Source organism: Labeo rohita, unplaced genomic scaffold (assembly GCF_022985175.1).
Source record: "Labeo rohita strain BAU-BD-2019 unplaced genomic scaffold, IGBB_LRoh.1.0 scaffold_110, whole genome shotgun sequence".
Lineage (NCBI taxonomy): Eukaryota > Metazoa > Chordata > Actinopteri > Cypriniformes > Cyprinidae > Labeo > Labeo rohita.
The window spans coordinates 194150-214168 of NW_026127230.1; the positions used below are offsets into that span (position 1 = coordinate 194150).

The 20019-nt window shown below is 39.1% G+C and overlaps 1 long non-coding RNA gene and 1 gene segment (V, D, J or C); both read right to left on the bottom strand.

Moving 5' to 3' along the window:
• Nucleotides 1-5918: 5918 nt before the first annotated feature.
• On the bottom strand, nucleotides 5919-6536 carry LOC127157530 (immunoglobulin kappa variable 1-39-like). The segment is given in 2 exon segments: nucleotides 5919-6343; nucleotides 6424-6536. Coding segments are annotated over 2 exon segments (474 nt in total).
• Nucleotides 6537-15971: 9435 nt separating this feature from the next.
• LOC127157528 (uncharacterized) lies at nucleotides 15972-17146 on the bottom strand. The gene is made up of 3 exons (XR_007825931.1): nucleotides 16902-17146; nucleotides 16391-16493; nucleotides 15972-16074 (listed from the first exon to the last, which is right to left on the bottom strand). It is a non-coding gene; the product is annotated as an uncharacterized LOC127157528 (long non-coding RNA).
• Between the last annotated feature and the right edge of the window lie 2873 nt (nucleotides 17147-20019).

Consider the following 20019-nt stretch of genomic DNA (forward strand, 5'->3'; position numbering starts at 1 on the left):
TGTCCCATTCTCGCATAATTTGCACAGTATGATGATATTTCCTCTAGAAGCACATGGACATGTTCTCTCTCTTTCCCCTGATATTGGTTAAACTAGCAAACCTGTGTCAAGAGTGGATTAATTGACTGTCAACAGTATTATCAAGTATTATTAATATGAGTATTATTGCTTCAATTTTTAAAAAGATAATTTAACCAAAACTTTTTGTTTTGTTTAACATCTTGTTTATGAAAATATATTTCTAAATATACCATATGCTCAGTAGTTCTAGGCTTCCATGTTGAGTATAGGCCCAAAACACTAAAAATGTCATCTAAGTTACCTGTCAACTATATTACCCAGTAAAGGTAACATGGTAGACAGTAGCCAATACAGATGTTATTTTATGCACATATTCTTACAGATCACCTTTATTTGTATAGCACTTTATACAATATAGATTGTTTCAAAGCAGGTAAGGTCATGCTTGGGTTTTTGGGAGAAAGGAAAACTTTTTTCTTCACATTGTCAAATGCTAAATGTACCCCTAATTATAGAATGACCCAGGTATGTTTACCAGAAAGCTACTTGTTTGATTCAACTGTACATCTTAATTATGACTGAAAATGACAGAGGATCATCCATATGCTACTTAGCAAATGTAAGTGTTACGGAGTGACAGAAGTGAAGCAGGCGGATCCATCTGTATAACTTTTATTATTAAACAAAGAAGTGGTCATACACAGGCTTAGGTCGAGCAGTGGCAAACAGGTATGCAGCCTCAGCTGCCACCTCTGGCGATCCTTCCGCAGTTGTTGATGGCTCTGGAGTTTCGGCGGTAGTGATTGCAGCCAATAAACACCAGAAAGCAATACCCCATATGCAAAGTGTTGCAGACAAGGGCATTACTTCTGGGACAGAATGGTTGGTGAGCGCTGGTTTAGGGATATCAGCGGCGGATGTAATCCAAGGGGCGAGGCAAACGGATGTTCCAAATAGACAGGCTAGAGTTAATTCGAGGGACGAACATGACAAGGCAAAGGGTTAAATCCATGACAGGCAAAAAGTCCAGGGCAGGCTGAAGGCAGACAAGATGATATAATCAGGCTACAACAACACTACTCGACGCATGACTAAAGTAGGAGCAGGATACTTGGAAATGGCTCCGTAATGGTGGAAATGCTAAACACTCAACAATACTCGGCGATAGGAGAAGGAAGTCCAAGGCTTATATAGTGTGTCTGATTGGATGCAGTTATGTGTGTGTGTAATCAGCGCAATGGATGATGGGAAACATAGTCCGGGGTGTGGTGTAACAGTCTGTGTAATGTAAATGTCAATGGAATGAGAGGGCAACATCTGGTGGTGAGCAGACTGAAGGCCACCGGACAGATTCGTGACAGTAAGACAAGCTTTTCTGCTTTTCTTGATGAGCAGTAGCTTCCACAAATGATTTACCACCAGTTCTCTTTCAAGGAACTCGAACTGCGTCCTCTAGAGGTTGCTATGGGGTACGCCATCTCCGTGACCCGTGTCTGAAGTCTATATACAAAAACATCAACAGAGTTGGGCGGCGACAGCTTACGACGTCACTTCCGGCGCGACTCGTCGCTGCCGGTGCGTCACTACCAGTGCGACCACAGTATAAAAGGACACCGGTAGAACACAACATTCTCTTCTTCGTCTTCACTGACCTTTTGTCTGTAACCAAAAGCTCGAATTGAGTGCATGTTTCTCACCAAATGTTTTAAGTACGGCTTGCGTGTGACGATGCGTGGTAAGGAGCAGGCGCTCTTTGCTTGTCTCTTGCGAGCACGCTCTGATACCCGCACCTTTCATACGGTCCTTATATGGTGAGGATTAAGCGAATATCAGCTCTTGAGGGAGTTGAATGAGATCATCGCATTTATTGCTTGTTGCACTTACACAGGGCTCGCGGGCCGTGTGTGCGGTAGCCAGCTGCGCCTTCAGCTCTCGAGGGAGTTGAATGCAGTCGTCGCATTCAGTACTTATTTCTTGCGATGGACTGGCATGCTCTCGTAGCCACTTGCACGAAGCTCGCGGGCTGTGTGTGTGGTCGGGAGCAGAGCGTCCAGCTCGCAAGGGAACTGGATGTGCTCATCACGATGCATTCGCAAAGGAGGGAGGTGAGTCTTCTCTATACCTGAATTTGCATCCGAATTTTGCTCGCCTCTCGGGCATTAACAACGCATTTGCGGCGGCGGCTCCGTTCCGCTTGATTCCCGCGGGAATCTGGCGCGTGGGCGGAGCGTGTTCAGCTCCCGAGGGGGTTGAACATATGCTGTGCGTTGCGATTGTGGTGTTAATTTTCTGCCATACTCGGGGGTATGGACAGAAAATAAAGAGGATAGTATAGCCATCTGAGGATGGTTATAGTTTTGCATTTATTATTTGGTTAAGTGCAGCTATCTGAGGCTAGCTGTGTGTTAACCTGTCCACTTCCACATGGGTCTCCGTCGCCTGCTGTCGGGCGTGGGAACCACAGTGGGTGAGTACGATCCCTTATTATGTGTCTAACCATGCTGTATTTCTGGGACCTGTCTTGTGTGTTTCCTTTGGTAGGTCCTCTTCGAGCACCCCCCTCTGGTCTTTGACCATGGTTATGGTCTGCTAGCCTGGATCTGCCTTCGGCATATCGATTGGGAAACTTTCAGGTCCCCACTACAGCACTACATCTAGGGCTATGGTCCTACCTCCAGGTAAGCTCTCCGGAAGTCTTTTCTCCCAGGAAGCTCCTGGACATCCTTGGATAGACACATGGACCTAGACCACCTGGCTGAGGCCCTCTATCTGCGTCCCGCCCTGAGGGGCCTTCTGTTTCTGGATTTCCACCTTTATCATACAGACCCATCCTCATGCCATTTTGGTGATCTAGCAAGTCGCCCCTCTGAGGAGTGGGCTTGATCACGCTATGTTTCACCATCTTACGAGTCAGAGTTATTTCTGCGGAAACTCTCTGGGTGCTCCAAGGAGCCTTTGGCTACATTTTTGGCCCTTGTTCTCGAGGTTCTGCAGGCCTTGATCGAGCGGGGCCCTATGCTTTCCATTGAGATGGTAAGCACAGGTCTGTGTGGGGTGAGAATGGCTTATGCCTCCTTAAGAGAATACCTGAAACACAGCCCGAGGGCTGGGGACGCTACTGCTCTCTGTGCAGTCTTATAGAGGTGGCTCCCTGTCATATCTGATCCGGATCTCTTCCTAGGCCTCCTTTACAGGGCACAGATGGGCAAGTATGATTCCTTATCATGTGTCTAGTCTCCTTTTGCTGTATGTTTCAGACCCTTCTCTTGTGTTTTCTGTTCTCTGTTTTTTAGGTAGGTCCTCTTTGAGCACCCCCCTCTGGTCTCTGATTATGGTTGTGGCCTGCTTATCCTGGATCTGCCTTCATCATGGAGACATCATGGCCACTTTTGGCTTTCAGGTCCTCACTACAGCACTACAACTAGGGTTACGGCCCTACCTCCAGGTAAACTCTTCAGAAAATTTTTTTCTTTGCAGGAGATTCCTGGTCCCCCTGACTGGACATGTATGCCTTCAGGCCGCCTAACCGAGGCACTCTGTCTGCGTCCTGCCCTGAGGGGCTTCCTGTTCCAGGGTATCCACCCAATCATCACACAGACCTATCCTCATACCATCTTGGTGATGTAGTGAGTTGCCCCTCTGAGGAGTGGGCTTGACCATGTTGGTTTTCACCATCGTATGAGTAGACAGTGTTTCTGCAGGAACCCCTCTCAGTGCTCTGAGGAACACTGGATATGGTCTAGGCCCTCGTTCGTGAGGTTCTGCGAGCCTTGCTAGAACAAGGCCTATGCTTTCTGTCGAGATGGTTAGCACAGGACTGCCTGGATTGGTAGTGGCTCTTGGCCCCGCAAGAACATACCCAGAGCACAGCCTGAGGGCTGGGAACGCTGCTGCTTTCTACGCAGCCATACAGTGCTTTCTCTGCTGCCAGGACATGATGATGCTCCCCTCACTATGGGAGGGTTCTTCTTAGAGCATGTCATCCCTGGGCGGGTCGGGTATTACTCTTGTCTCCCAGGAGTTTGAAGCCTGCCCCAACGCACTGGCCTCTCACGCTGGTTAAGTGTTTCGGCTCTATGGCAGTATTTCAGACAGCTAGCTGAGGCTAACTGTCTGCTTGGAGTAGCGATGCTCCCCTCACCTTGAGGGTCTGCTTGAGCATTGCCCCGTTCGGGCAACCAAGGTTCGCCCTTATTGCCCCCCCTTGGAGCCTTGCTAAGCCGGCAGTGCTCCCCTCACCCTGAGGGTCCTCTTATTTCACCGTTTCTCAATGGTACGTCTAAAAATCCATTCTCATGGTAAGGCCCACACGAACCCTTGGGCGCTTTCTCAAATCCATGTATATGGTAAGTGCACACGTGAACCCTGGGGCACTTTTCTAAAATCCACGCTGTGGTATGGAATGCACCGGAGCTTTGCGTCCATTCTAAAATCAATTTTATGGTAGGGATTCACACGCTACTGCCTGCACCCTTTCTCGAGATGGTTAAAACCCTGGTCACCTTGGGTTCCTCTCCAGAGCATCTGCCAGGCTAAAGGAACGGTAATACTTGCGCTAATTCTTGCGCACCCTCTATGATATGGGTTCACGCTCGAACTCGTGCCCATTCTCTGAGCTGGTTGTTCTCGGACACCTTGGATACCACTCTTGAGCAGGTTGTTGCTACCTATGTTCTGTAGGACGGTTTCTGAGGGAACCTATGCACGAGACCACGGTAGCCCCCTGCGTGACAGGTCAAACCTAGGTGAAACCCCAGGCATTCGGCCATATCCCCTTAAAGGAATATCTTCTAATTCCAAGCTTTAAGCTCTACCCCGGGTCCAGCATATCCAACCCCTTTCAGGTAAGTCTTGGGTATGAAGCTCGGGCTTTTTGGCCGAAGGGGATAATGTCACTGACAGCCGTCACTACGTCTCAAGGGCAACTCCCTTAAGCTTGAGGCAGTTGGTACTTAGTACTCACCTCTTCGATGGCATGCACTCCCCTCAGCATGGCAGCGTGGATATAACCGTTTCCCATAGCGACCTCTAGAGGACGCAGTTCGAGTTCCTCAAAAGGGAACGTCTCAGGTTACGTATGTAACCCTGGTTCCCTGAGAGAAGGGAACGAGACACTGCGTCTTCTAGTCTCGTCGCCATGCTTCGCATGTAAGCTTCAGATGAAGAAGCGAATGTTGTGTTCTACCGGTGTCCTTTTATACTGTGGTCGCACTGGTAGTGATGCACCGGCAGCGACGAGTCGCGCCGGAAGTGACGTCGTAAGCTGTCGCCGGCCAACTCTGTTGATGTTTTTGTATATAGACTTCAGACACGGGTCACGGAGATGGCGTTCCCCATAGCGACCTCTAGAGGATGCAGTGTCTTGTTCCCTTCTCAGGGAACCAGGGTTACATACGTAACCTGAGACGATTCCATACATATATTGCAACAATAAAATCTGACCAGTTGTGATAAATAATTTAAAGGGAGACTAGTATTAATAAAGCAATTCAGAATATATTCATGTCAGTTAGACTAAAGTGTACAGCAGCACCCATATAGACGTTTAAGTATTGTCAGTCTTGTAAATAAACACGATTGTGTGCATTTTATTTTATTAGATTACCTTGAGTTGAATTTAATATTATTTTAACATTTACTGTTATTAGCATCGAGTGATAGTATTCCCCTGGTGAAAACAAAAACAAACAAAAAAAACAGCATATGCTGGTAGGTACGTTTTGATGCTGGTTTAAGCTGGTCCTTTGCTGGTTTATGCAACATGATCAGCTAAGGACCAGCATAAACCAGCTAAGGACCAGCATAAACCAGCTAAGGACCAGCTTAAACCAGTATCAAAACATACCTACCAGCATATGCTGGTTTTTCCACCAGGGTCTGCATTGCAATATAGTGATCTACATCCTCCCATCAGCAGCTGCAGTATCTCTCAGCTGTATCAGTGCAGTCACTGTGACTCTGACTACGGAGGATTTTGTACGACTCCTTATCACTGTGTCAAACCCAGCTATCACTGAGTTACTGATGAGGTGTGCACTCTGACAGTAATAATCTCCTGTATCTTCAGTCTGGACTCCACTGATGGTCAGAGTGAAATCACTGTCAGATCCACTGCCACTGAATCTAGATGGAGTTCCAGTGTTATGGCTTGTTGCAGCATATATGAGAAGTTTAGGAGCTTCTCCAGGTTTCTGTAAGTACCAGTGTAAGTAATTGCCACTATACACTCTACTGCTGATTTTACAGTTTATTCTGAGTTCTTGTCCTGGTTGAGCTGCTGTTATTGATGGACTCTGAGTAACAGTGATCTGTCCTCTACACTCTGAAAGAAATGGAAAAAAAAAAAAATGTATTTGACATTTCAAAATAATTAACTGTTGTTATGTACGTTTGACTGCAAACCTTGAGCCAACAGTGTGAGTGTCCAGATGAGGATGATGATGTTGTTCATTGTTGTTGTTTTGTCTTGTGTGATGATGAAGATTCTGTTCTGTTCTGCTCTCAGTCATGAAGTGTTAAACTCACAGCACTATAAACACTCTCACGCAAAGTGTTTCTATATGTAAATGCTCTTCATAGACAGAACAGGCAGCTGTCAGTCTCAGACCTCAGATAAATTTCTTCATGCGTGTTCATGTTTTACAAAACAATTGACGTTTTAATACTTTGTGATAAAAATTAGCTATACAAATCAAACAGATACAGTCAGCAGTGAATGTATGATTATTTTACTGGGTTGATAATAAACCTAACAGTATTAAAGATCATCTGGTCTCAAAAGCATATAGATTCATATATGTGAACCAGTTTAACACAGGCAAATAAAATAATATGTTATCTTTATTTCTTTGTCTCATTTTCGTCTGTTTGAATTTAAAAAGATCACGGGCCTTATAAAACACATGTATGGTCTGATCCTAAATGACGTAGGTTTTCATCCTAAAAGTGAGGAAAAATTTGGGATTACAAAGACAAAAAAATTATGTGAAAATATTTTTATGTGTGCATAAGAGGATTTGTACAAATCTTTGTGCACATATATATCAGTTATCAAAATAATCCAACATTCTTTATAAGAATTATTGGTGCCTTTTGCATCCCCAAAAAATAATCAAACATAGAATTAATATAACAACAAATAAATGTGTGATTTAAAAACACAATACTATGCATTCACGCATCATTGTTAGATCAAATTAAAGTCAATTAAATATTATTTATTTATTATTAATTTAAATAGCATTTATGCTGATAAAGGGAAAGGTTTCTGGCCTGTCCCTCACTGTGACATGGGCATCATGTAATCCCTTACCAAAAAGTAGTATACTTCAAGTTTATTTTATTAAGTATACTTAAGTAAAGTTCAAGTATATTTGTAACTATACTTTATGTAGTACATATACAAATATTAGTGTACAAGTAATGTACTCGTAAGTGTACTATTTCAATACTCCTTGAAATACTCGCCCACTTTCTAGTATATAAAAGTATACGTTTAAGTATAGTTTAAGTATAACAGTAGTAAACTTTGAGTACACAACAAGTTTACATCAAAGTTTTTACCTTGTAATGCAACTATACTAAAAATGAACGTATAGGTATACTGATAGTTTACTAATTAAATACGTGTAATAGCATTTTTTGTACACTTTGAAGTATAGTCTCAGTAAACTACTAGTTAAGTAGATTTATACTGCAAGTATATTTGGTAGTTTTCTTTAAATGAACTTTACATCATACTTCAAGTATACTGCTATGTCCCTATTTAGGTATTAATTTGTATATATTGTCACGGGTGAATCATCACATGACAAGGTGAGCTGAGTGAACAACCCCGGAGGGTGGATTTTATTAAAGATACTTTTAAATGAAAATGCAGAAGTATGGTGACGCTGGCGTGGCTGGTGCTCGGTGCAGCTCTCGTGTTGGTGAAAGTGGGTGTCCAGGCATGCTCCTTAGTGGGCTGTCGGTCACTCGCTGCTTTCTGGTAAGAGAGAGAGAACAGAGGTTAAGATCCAGCTCGAGACGGTCGTCTGTTTGGCAGAGAGGGTTGGCGGCTTTTAAAGCCGCGTGCTGATGAGAAAGCAGCCGTGACCGATCAGCTGTGATGAAGGCGTGCAGCTGTAGCTCGTTGGTTGCCAGGGCGACGCTGATGAGCCCGGAGACGCTCGTCACAATATGTTGTTATATGAATATCTGAACATACAAAACATCAAAAGAAAGAACAGAGTATCTGCTTGTAAACAAAAACATTTTATTCTAGCTTCATGCATTCTTTTTTAAACACTTGAATGTGGGTAAGTTTCATAAATAAAAAAAATAAACAACCCAGCCAACATTTGTATGTGGGGCCCATATGGGTATGAACTGGGCTGAAAAATGGGCCCCATATAGGATTGTCCGCGGGTTCCGTAATGGCCCCATGTTATCTGCCCACGTGGATTTCATATGGGATTGAACTTGTCACAAAGTGGGACCCAACTGGGCAACATGCACAAGACTCATCTTGGTCCCAGCTTTAACCCAGCTAACATTTGATTGTGGGGCCCATGTGGGTTTGACATGGGCTGAAAAATGGGCTCTATATGGGATTGTCCGTGGGTTCCATAATGGCCCCATGCCAATCGCCCACATGGATTCCATATGGGATTGCACTTGCCACTTGATGGGACCCAACTGGGAAACATGTACAAGACCCATCTCGGTCCCAGCTTTAACCCAGCTAACATTTACATGTGGGGCCCATGTGGGTTTGAAATAGGCTGAAAAATGGGCTCTGTATGGGATTGTCTGTGAGTTCCATAATGGCCCCATGCCAACTGCCCACATGGGTTTCATGTGGGATTATACTTGCCAACAGGTGGGCCCCAACTGGGCAACATGCGAAAGACCCATCTTGGCCCCATCTTTAATACATGGGCTGAAATATGGGTTTTAAGTGGGTTTGTCCATGGGTTCCATGTTGGCCCCATGCAACATACCCATGTAGGTTTTATGCAGGATTTACCTGGGCTTTAGGTGGGGCCCATCTAGGGATCATATGCAAAACCCATCTGGGTTCCATCTAAATATGGGTTTTACATGGGTTTGTCCACGGGTTCCATGTTGGCCCCATACAACTTATCCAATGTGGGTTTTATGTAGGATTTCACTGGGCTTTAGGTGGGGCCCATCTAGGGAACATATGCAAAACCCAGCTGGGTTCCATCTAAATATGGGTTTTACATGGGTTTGTCCACGGGTTCCATGTTGGCCCCATGCAATTTACCAATGTGTGTTTTATTTAGGATTTCACTGGGTTTAAGGTGGGGCCCAACTACACTGTAAAATCCAATAGTTTACCTTACTTAGATATAATTAGTTATCTTTACTTATTTGTTATACTTACTAGGTTTTATTAAGTTACAGCTACTTTCAAGCAAGTAAAACAATTTACTTACTACATTGAGTGACGCTTACTTAAAATATTCAAGTAGCCACAAAGGAACCAATGACATTAATAAACCAGTGAGAGGCAGCAGTGCACTAATATGTTGCTAATTTGAAAAATAACAAGAGAAGAAGAAAATATTTTTTTTGAGGTGGCAATTGTTAATCTGCAGTTATTTTTCACTAGTTACCTTCACTCATTCCCAAAGTCATCTTGAATGTTGTTTCAATACAACTATATATTTGAGAGAACATCACATAAGCTGACTTCATAAATTGATGTTGATTTTCGTAAAATGTTGTTTGTGTGTCTTATTTTATTTATTTATTTGTTATTATTATTATTATTATTTTACTTACCATTATAGTGATTAATGTTCCATTTGGTTGCGCACTTGGAACTTTGCTTTTCTTGTTATAATTTTCTTCCTATTGTTGCAGCAATGTGACATGAAGTCACAGTTTTTGATTTCAAGGGAAGAAAAGTAATAAGTAGTTTGCTTTTAGAAGGTAACCTTCAAGTTCTAATATTTACATTAGAGAAATCTTTTAATTTTTATTGATAATCTTCAGCTAATGTATTTTTTGTGTTTATTAATGATCTTTTACAATTTTGTTCTTCATAAACACCTTGAGAAACTTTATTGGGTTGAGACAGTCCTTTAATATTTGTGGTGACGTGCTCAAGTCACAAACTTCAACATTCAGCACGTGAATCACAACAATGGTGACAATTAAATTTTATTTATTTTTATTAATTGTGACAATAACCATTGTATTATTTTATTTTCTCTTTTTGTTGTGTTACTACTGACATAAGTCAGTAAATAAAATTAGCAAATAAAAACAACAGTAAAAGAAACCAATTGCATAATTTATTCATGCCGTAATGCACTCTGGGAGTCGGTGAGTAGCTATACTAAGTCATGTGTAAGCCTTAAGTAAATGATTAAGTACCCCCTACGGTTCTTTTTTAGTTACTAGAACTCTCGTGTAAGTAAACTATACTAACTAAGCATTTGTCACTACAACATACTATTCCTATTTCACTTTACTTATTTTTTTTAAGGCAATCGGTTTGCATGCTTTTTTTAAGTAAGCCCAACTAATTAGATTTTACAGTGTATGAAACATACACAAAACCTACCTAGGTCCCATCTTCAAACTCTATGTGGGAACTACATGGGATAAAGTATGGCTTGCAAGTGGGATTAAAAAAAAAGTTTTAAAGCATTAGCATACAGCAGTACACAGTGAGATTTAAATCTTTTCAAATTTCAATTTTATTGAAACTACCCATCATATGCTATATTCTGATACCTAATTGTTAAAATTATGTAATTGTTAAAGTTAACAAACATTTTGAACTTGTATTTGAACCAGTGTTTACTGAAAACGTTGAACATTTGCACATAAAAAAGCAGAGACAGTAAGAAACAGCAGCAGCAACTATACATTTTTCAGTACTGCTTACACTGCAGACAGACATTTGTGCATTCTAGACCCTCAGTCCTCCTCTGTCTCTTGTCCCAGTAAACCATTTTGAGAGTTCCCTCTCAGATTCTTGCTGGTTGATCTTTGACATCAGTGCAATCTTCTTAACAGCCTCTGCAAAACAATATATATAACAAACATATTTAAAAATAGGACATTTTAAAATTTTTCAGAAAGATGAGGTATAAAGATGCTGCCCTCCACTACAGTAAGGAAAACAACAGAGTAAAAGCAAAGGTGCTTGTTTACAGGCTATTCCAATAACTTTTCTACGATGTGTTTAGTAAACGTGAAATATTATGTTACTTACACATGTTAAAATACTACAAAATAATAACTTTTACTTGGAGCAACTCAAGGGCAAGTAAATGACGACAGATTTTTTGTTTTTGTCAACTATTCCTTTAAGAGTCTCTGTTTTAATTACTCAAATTAGAGCTGCATGATTCTGGATATATAGAGAATCACAATTTTTTTTTGTTTCAAACAGACATCAAGATTCTGAACATCAAACTAAAAATAAAGTGTAATTACTAGAAGTTCTGTACTAGAAATACTATGACTGCAGTCTATTTAAAATGTTTAATCTTGAATTTTTTTTTTTTTTTTAATTGTTTGAATTATTGATTAAATGACTCGTGAATATATGTTGTTTCATTACTGGATGAATCTGTGTTTTTATAAAGAATCTCTTGAATGATTCAATGACAAATACATGTGTTTAACAGTCACTTGTCAGCACCTACTGGTGTAAAATCACTGATATAATCTTTATCTGAATTGTTAACTTTGTTTCAAATGATTTGCTCTATTATGATAGCTACTGTAGACATCAGTGATTATATCCAAACTAAACTTTTATCCCAGTACTTCTTCGATCATTTAAATAATTCTAACAGAAAAAAAACGGTAAGTGCTGTTGAAAAAGTGTGACACTGTTTTATTCCTACACATGACAACTGCCCACTCTTATTGGATCAGTAGGTACATTGACATGAAGAACTGTATTGCAGAAAAGCTCCATGTAAACAACTCAATCGAATTAAAAATGCGCAAACCAATTTCAATTTCAATTACTTTAGAAAGGTAGGACAAACCTTTTCTAATCCATTACATAGGACATGCAAACACTTGATCAAATTGATAACTGAACTAGAAAAGTTTTGCGCATGTGTAATGAAGTAGAAATGACATATGATGCACAAAATTAGCTGATGTTGTTGTAATATTATATTAAAGAACATAATAAATGACTGCAATGTCAATCAAAAATTCTCTTTCTACTTATCAACTGTGAAGTGGTGTAAGACAACGTTGTCCAAGTGACTGTTTCAGACTCTGATTTGCAGACACCTTGTTTTAAGCATGAGAAAGGGTGTTTTTTATTGCTTTTATTGCTTTGTGGCTCATCGGCTCGTAATCAGGATTTGAAAAAGATAAGATGTTTAAGTTTGCTTTTTAAAACAAATGGATTTACACCAGCTCTCCATGCTGCATCTGTTAAGATAGTTGCCTACGTCTCCTACGATTAAAATTAATGGCTAGTGCAGTAGCTCCGACATACGTAAACCTATCAACATCCATTGCCATGACTTATCGTGAGATGAAAAAAATTAAGTTTTAGTCTCATAACACTGGTTAATGAAACTGCCGTAATTTCACAACATTGTTTTATCGACAACATCGCAAAAGTTTTGTGCAAATCCATGATGGAAATGCAACTAGTGTACTGTCTACACTGGATGCGGTGCAGCACGACACGACACGACAAATCCCCACTGGCAAACTGATGCCTCGTTTTATTAATGACGTACTGACAAAGTTTAAAGGGGTCATCGGGTTCCCATTTTCCACGAGTTTATGTGAGTCTTAATGAGAAGTCTATAACATACTTTGGGTAAAATTTCTCAGTGGTAGCGTAAAAAACCCCCACCCATTTTACCATGTCAAAATCAGCCCTTTTTAGAGTGAGCCATTCTGTTGCATGTTCCTTTATACGCTAATGAGCTCTGCCACCCCGCCTCTATCTCCTGTGGGGTGACGATCAGTAATGGTTACTTTAGCCGCATTTAACCACAAAACTTGCTAACTAACACATTATTAAGAAAAGGCAAATTGCAAAGATGCATAAAAAACACCCATATACTCACTTCTGCTGTAGGTGAAACTAGATTACAAACGATTTGCGTGAACAGACGCATTTCCTTCAAAAACAAAAGTAACGTTAATCCTCTGCATCTTCAGCAGTTCAGATGTCGGGAGTAAATGATGAGTGCTACTATGTGCATTACTGCATCCAACAAACAGAACACCTTAATCGCTCAATCGGAGATAGTCTCATCTTCCCCTGCACTGGAGTCCAAACAATAATGGTGGTCGGACTGTTCTCAGCGCTCACTTGGCTCAGTTAGGGTGGGTTAAAGATAAGACTGTCATGTCAATCAACTATCGTGGGAGCAGACTTGGTCGGTGCGACATCACACCGACAAGACGCTGACAATGACCTTATTTGAAAAAAGGCATATTACTTTGATTACATTGGATTTTTCCCATATTAAAATAAAAAAAAATACCACTGGGTGAATTTATATCATTATAGGGTGGTTGCGTACACACACTGTCAACACACATTTATGTTCAAACTTGTAAAAATGAGTTTCCGATGACCCCTTTAAATGATTTTCAATGGTCGCTTGGTCACATCTAGTGTAGACAGACTTTAGCTGTCACGCCATGACAACTGTCACACTGAAAAAAATGTTATGTTGAATTTACTTAATTTTATTACGTCAAGGGGTTGCACGAAATAAATTTATCTAAATCCAGATATATTTTTTAAGTTGAGAGAATGTATATTTTATAAGTTGAGTTTACTTATATTTTATACATTGAGTTTATTAATCTCTTTTCCACAAACAACATTACAGTTTGACTTGATTTCTGTCATATATCCACAAATATTATTTGAGAACATCTAAACAGAGGTTTAGATGTTTTATTAAAAAAAAAAAAGTTTCATTTGACCTCACCATCATGGCGAACAGGGTTTACTTTAGTTGGGCTCTTGAGCCTTCACTTTCTTAATATAATTTTTTTGTTCTTTGGTTGCTGTAATTGTGTTTACAGAGCACATTTGTTATAGCGCCAAAAAAAAACAAGGGGAGGGCCTTATTAAATGTTCTTGGTTAATTATTATTGATGGTGTAATCATCATCCAGTGGTCTGATTTGCTGATATCGTTCTATGGTTTACCTCTTAGTTTCATGATATTTACAATAGTTGTATGAACTCTTACTATTACTACTTTAAGAGTCATGGGTGAGTTTTATAATCTGCTGTTACCCAGCATGCAGCTGTTGAATGTCACCATTGTTGAGATTCAAATGCTGATTCTTGATGTCTGTGTGTGTCAAAGGGACACCGTAGATTTCAAGGTTTAGTGTATAAGATAAACATCCATAATAGTTCATACACTTGTTGTAAACATTATGAAAATAATAGACTAACCACTGCATGAGATCAGTGCATCAGGCCACTGGATGTTAGTGATTTCCCCACAAATAAAAATTAACCAAAAACACCTGATCAGACTTCTTTTTGGCTTTGTTATTTTGCTGTAATAGATGTGCTTCATACACATAATTATAGCAGCCAAAAAAAAAATAAAAAATCAAAAGTCAAGAGTCCAACTAAAGTAAACCCTGATCGCCATGATGGTGAGGTCAATTGAAACAAAAAAAAAAAAAAAAAAAAAAAAAATATATATATATATATAAAACATCTAAACCTCTGTTTAGATGTTCTGAAATAATATTTGTAGATATATGACAGAAATCAAGCCAAACTGTAATGTTTGTGGAGTTGTTTAATCAGAGATTTAATGTATATTAAATTTATTATATTAAAGTTCATTTTATCTTTGGCTGTGTCTGATTCTTGTGTTTCTCTTTCCTTCGATGATTCTGCTTGTAAACAGCAGGTGTTCATCATTATTGGTCAATCGTGACATAATGATCTCCTTAACTCCAACACTGTGTCAATGCTACTTGAACACTCTGTAGTGTGGAAACACATGAACACTGAGCAGGGTTTGTTTAACACTGGGAAATGTTACATAAACTTTACCTGTTTCATTTACGTAAGACTGATGTATTTGAATTACATTAAGTTTAATTGATTTGTTTAAATTAAAACTATGTAATCTAAATGCATGGAACTGATGTATGTAATTGAATTAAGTTTAGGGCTGAAATATTTTTTTGTATATGGAAATTAAATGAAACTTATTTTTTTCTAATTACTTTTAATTGAATGAAATTAACTTGTTTTAAACAAGGGCAGTGAATTTGAAAATTAATAATAAAAAATAAGTAGGATTAAATAACACATTAAAATCAGTGAAATTAACCAGATAAAAACATGTAACATTTACAAGGGGTCAGAATCATTTTTTTCAGTGCACCTCTGTTTTAGACACGGTGTTAGTCATTTACGAATAAGATTAAGTGGGGTTTGGATCAAGATTATGATCTTTAAATGATTAATCATGCAGCTCTAATTTCTGATAATATATGTGTCTCCATCTACTTATGATAACATTTGAAGAGAAACATTACACTTTTAATTCAGAATCATAACTATACATTGTATTAAAGGTATAGTTCACTCAAAAATGAAAATTCTGTCATCATTTATTCACCCTTATGTTGTTCCAAACGTTGGTAACTAGATAGTTGACATGCCCCAATGATTTCCATAATATATATTTTTTTCCTATTATGGAAGTTAATGGCTACTATTGTTTGCTTATCAACATTCTTCAAAAAAAATTGTCGTCTTCAACAGAAGAAAGAAATTTATACAGGTTTGGAAAAACATAAGGGTGATGAAGGGTAAATGATGCCAGAACTTTCATTTTGGGGTGAATGTTCCCTTTAAGAAATTATGTAGAATCAAATTAAGCAAAATCACTACATTTAGTAAAATCAGAACATCTCACACATTACAAAAAGTCAGTGAATCCATACCAGAAGTGAGTGCAATGTAGCAGATAAAGGACAATCCTCCTTCAAATTGGCAGTGATCAGCTGGATCCTGGGTGAATCTGTAGTTGGGTGGGCCCGACGAGTCCTTAAAAAGAATAATTTCTTTTTTTTACCATTTCTTTAAACATTCTTAAACAAAACATATTTAAATTGTACTGAAATTTGCCATTATAAGACATTTAGGCAACATAAACAAACTGTCAGCTTTGAAACTGTTAGTTATGACCGAAACATGAACCTAATGCTTAACAATCCCATCAGAAAAATGTGAATCCCCAAAAGAAAGACAAAGAGGATTCACAGGGACTCTTCCCATAGATATCACAGCAAGGTAAATACAACTGTATCTTAAAAAAGCCAATTTGTACACCACAATTAAATCAACCATAATATAATTTTACCTGCAGTTGCATTTATCCTGATATGACACATCTGAAGGTTCTCCAGTGAATGAAATAAAGGACTGAAGATGGTGACGAGTCTATTTCCCTTTATTTGTGCCACCTCAGAAAAAGAAAGACAACAGGGAAAAAAGTTACTCAGATTTTCACCAGTGGAGGAAATGTCTTACAAATGTACTTATAATGATTATAATCATAGTTCAGGTCTGGAAACAGTGGTTAAAACTGACTAACATTGTTTTCGAGTGTAAATTACAGTTTAATCAATCGCTTCACTTATTCCAGTGCTCCTTTACTTCTCATGAGTTTGAGTTTTAAACTAAACATTAATACACACAAACACACACCAACTTCAAACACTAATTTACATTGAAATACGTGCTAATATTGTCAGCGCGCTAATATGCTAATCGCGATTAGCCTCTCCCTTTAATTTCCTCTCACTCACATTAATTAATTGTGGGCACAAATCATAACTTTATGATGGTTTGACTGAAAAATGTTTTGTTACCTGATATCGCCATATGTTTTCGGGATCTCACACATCCAGTCTGCCCCTTCCTCTGTGTTCACATTCCAGCTTCTGTTGTCCACTGACATCTCACAGTTCAAATTAGTGTACCATAAGAATTTAACAGGCACAGAATCAGGAACTGAGCTCGTAATCTTGCGGATCAGTAGCGCGCACATCCCCAAACTGATTAGTATATTTTCAAACTGCACTAGCAAAAAGGCGCGCGAGGCTGTCATTGGCCAGTTTCGTGAATGAAAGTCAGATTAACCAATCCTGATGAAAGCAACCGGGTGAAACAACCAATAGAAATTGTTTCAGAGTGGTAACAGATTTTTTTTTTTTTTTTTTTTTTTCTCTGTATTATTTGATTAATTGGCCAAACTGTGTTTTCATGACAGTATGAATAAAAATGTAATAGTGATATGTAAAACTCCACACAGAATCTTACTGCTGTTTTGAGATTAGAACTGTATCTATTATAATTATTGCTACTAATGCTAATAATTAAAATTATACATATACATTTGGATTTTGAAGAGGTGTTTTGATCAAAATATGTAATATGCTAATAAATAAAATATTAATAATCATAATCATTCAAAAGGCAGATATTTCTTGTTAAAGACATGACATTTATTCAACATACAGATCTGGGTTTTTTTTAAGTTTTTTAAGATTTTTTATTTTTTTTTGTTAAAACAAATTTGAATGATTTAGCATTATACATTATCAATTTGTGTCAATGTTAAAACAGCAGCTGACATTATTTCAATCATATTTCAACTTTGAAGATCGGTCATGTGCCGACTAGACTGAAAAGAAAAGTCTGTACTGTCGGTCCAAAAAGAAAACTGAACACAAAACACAATATGCTAACTGAATGAAACAGCACTTTATTCTGAACCCCTGTATCATATGCTGCAAATACGATTTCTGGATATACATTGTATTTTTCCCATCAGAAACATAAATGTCCATTCTGTCTTTTTTCACTTGGGCTATTTCGTTATCTGTTACCAACCAACTGATTATAAAACTTTGGAGTACTTCTGTGGAATCAGGCAGCAGCTGTTGCTATGCGTTTTACTTCTTCTACCAATCTCAAAGCCACTATAATCCCATTATTTTGATAGATAATTAGCCTTCTGTAACCCATTCTTCATATTGCACAGTGACCATTTTCTGGATATTTTGAACCATTTGCATAGATTTTGAAATAATTATATGGAGATAAGCATGTGTTTGCAGGCCAATGCTGATGGCACATTGGGTTTAACTTGATTTGTATATTCCAGGGCTCTTCAACTCCTGATTCATGAACTAGTCCTGAAAACTAAATGTACTACTGAGTTTAGTTCTATCTCTAACCAAACACACCAAACAAGCTAATGACAGTGTTCAAAATGATTTGTGAATTAGTGTCAGGTGTGTTTAATTAGTGTTGAAACTAAAGTCTGCTGTACACTGGCCCTCCAGGACTGGAGTTGAGGACCAATAGCCTATTGACCTTATGTAGCTGCATCCCTTTTTAGTCCTACATTTGCTGTCTTCTGGTTGTATTTCCACAGTATTCTAACAGATTTATAAATAAACCTCTCATTTTAAAATCTTCCTGGTTTGGTCACCCTACCACATATTAGTGATGGGAAGTTTGGGTCATTTTACTGACTCTCTCATTTGATGTCATTCATCAAAATGAATGGATCTTCATTGAAGTCATTTCAATCATTTAAGTGGCGTTAAAAATTATACTTTTACCAACCAAATTCTCCGAAAACATCTACCTATGCAATCTTGATCATATTCTAAATTAGGAAATCATTATAATGCACCCAGACATAATTTGTAGGGAACATAAATAATTGCTTTAGCTTTAGAGTCTTTCATTAAATTGTCACATAACAGACGCAATAAACAGATCATTCACAAATAAGCCATCACTACCCCATATGTATTTCCCCATTCACAACCCATACAGTGATTACCCATATGGGTACTATCTTGAGCCCATGTAGCCAACCTATAAAGGACTGATTGTGTATGCCCATGTCTGACCCATATAGTTTGGCAAGAGGGCCCTACACATCTTTCCCTGTTCAGAACCCATACAAAGATTACTTATGTGGGTACTACCTTGGGCTCATGTAGGCAGCCCATATGGGATTGATTGTGCTTACCCATGTTTTACCCATATGGTTTGACCAAGAGGGCCCCATATGTGTTTCCCCATTCAGAACCCATATAGAGGTAGCCTTTGTGGGTACTACCTTGGGCCCATGCAGGCAGCCTATATGGGACTGATTGTATCTGCCCATATTTTACCCATATGGTTTGACCAAGAGGGCCCCATATGTGTTTCCCCATTTAGAACCCATATAGAGGTAGCTTATGTGGGTACTACCTTGGGCCCATGCAGGCAGCCTATATGGGACTGATTGTGTTTGCCCATGTTTTACCCATATGGTTTGACCAAGAGGGCCCCATATGTGTTTCCCCATTTAGAACCCATATAGAGGTAGCTTATGTGGGTACTACCTTGGGCCAGTGTAGGTAGCCTATATGGGACTGATTGTATCTGCCCATATTTTACCCATATGGTTTGACCAAGAGGGCCCCATATGTGTTTCCCCATTTAGAACCCATATAGAGGTATCTTATGTGGGTACTACCTTGGGCCAGTGTAGGCAGCCTATATGGGATTAATTGTGTTCGCCCATGTCTAACCCATTTGTTAAACCCATATGGGCCCCATTTGTGTTGCCCATTTCGAGCCCAAGCACTCATTTCCCATTTGTGACCCAACTAGGTCCCACATAGGGAGCCCATCTGTTTTTGCCCATGTGGGACCTACTTAGCTGACCCAAGTGGGCCCCAGATAAGATGCCTATTTTGGGACCATGCCCACTTGGTACCCATGTAGACCCAGCAGAAACCATGTGGGGCCCACATATACATGTTGGCTGGGAATAAACAACATTTTGAACAAAAAGATGAAAAAAGACTATGCATTGGATTCAGCTTGCTAACTAGCACATTATTAGGAAAGGCAATCGCAAAGATTTATACTCACTTCTGCTGTAAGTGAAGCTGGTTCACAAATGATTTGCACAAACAT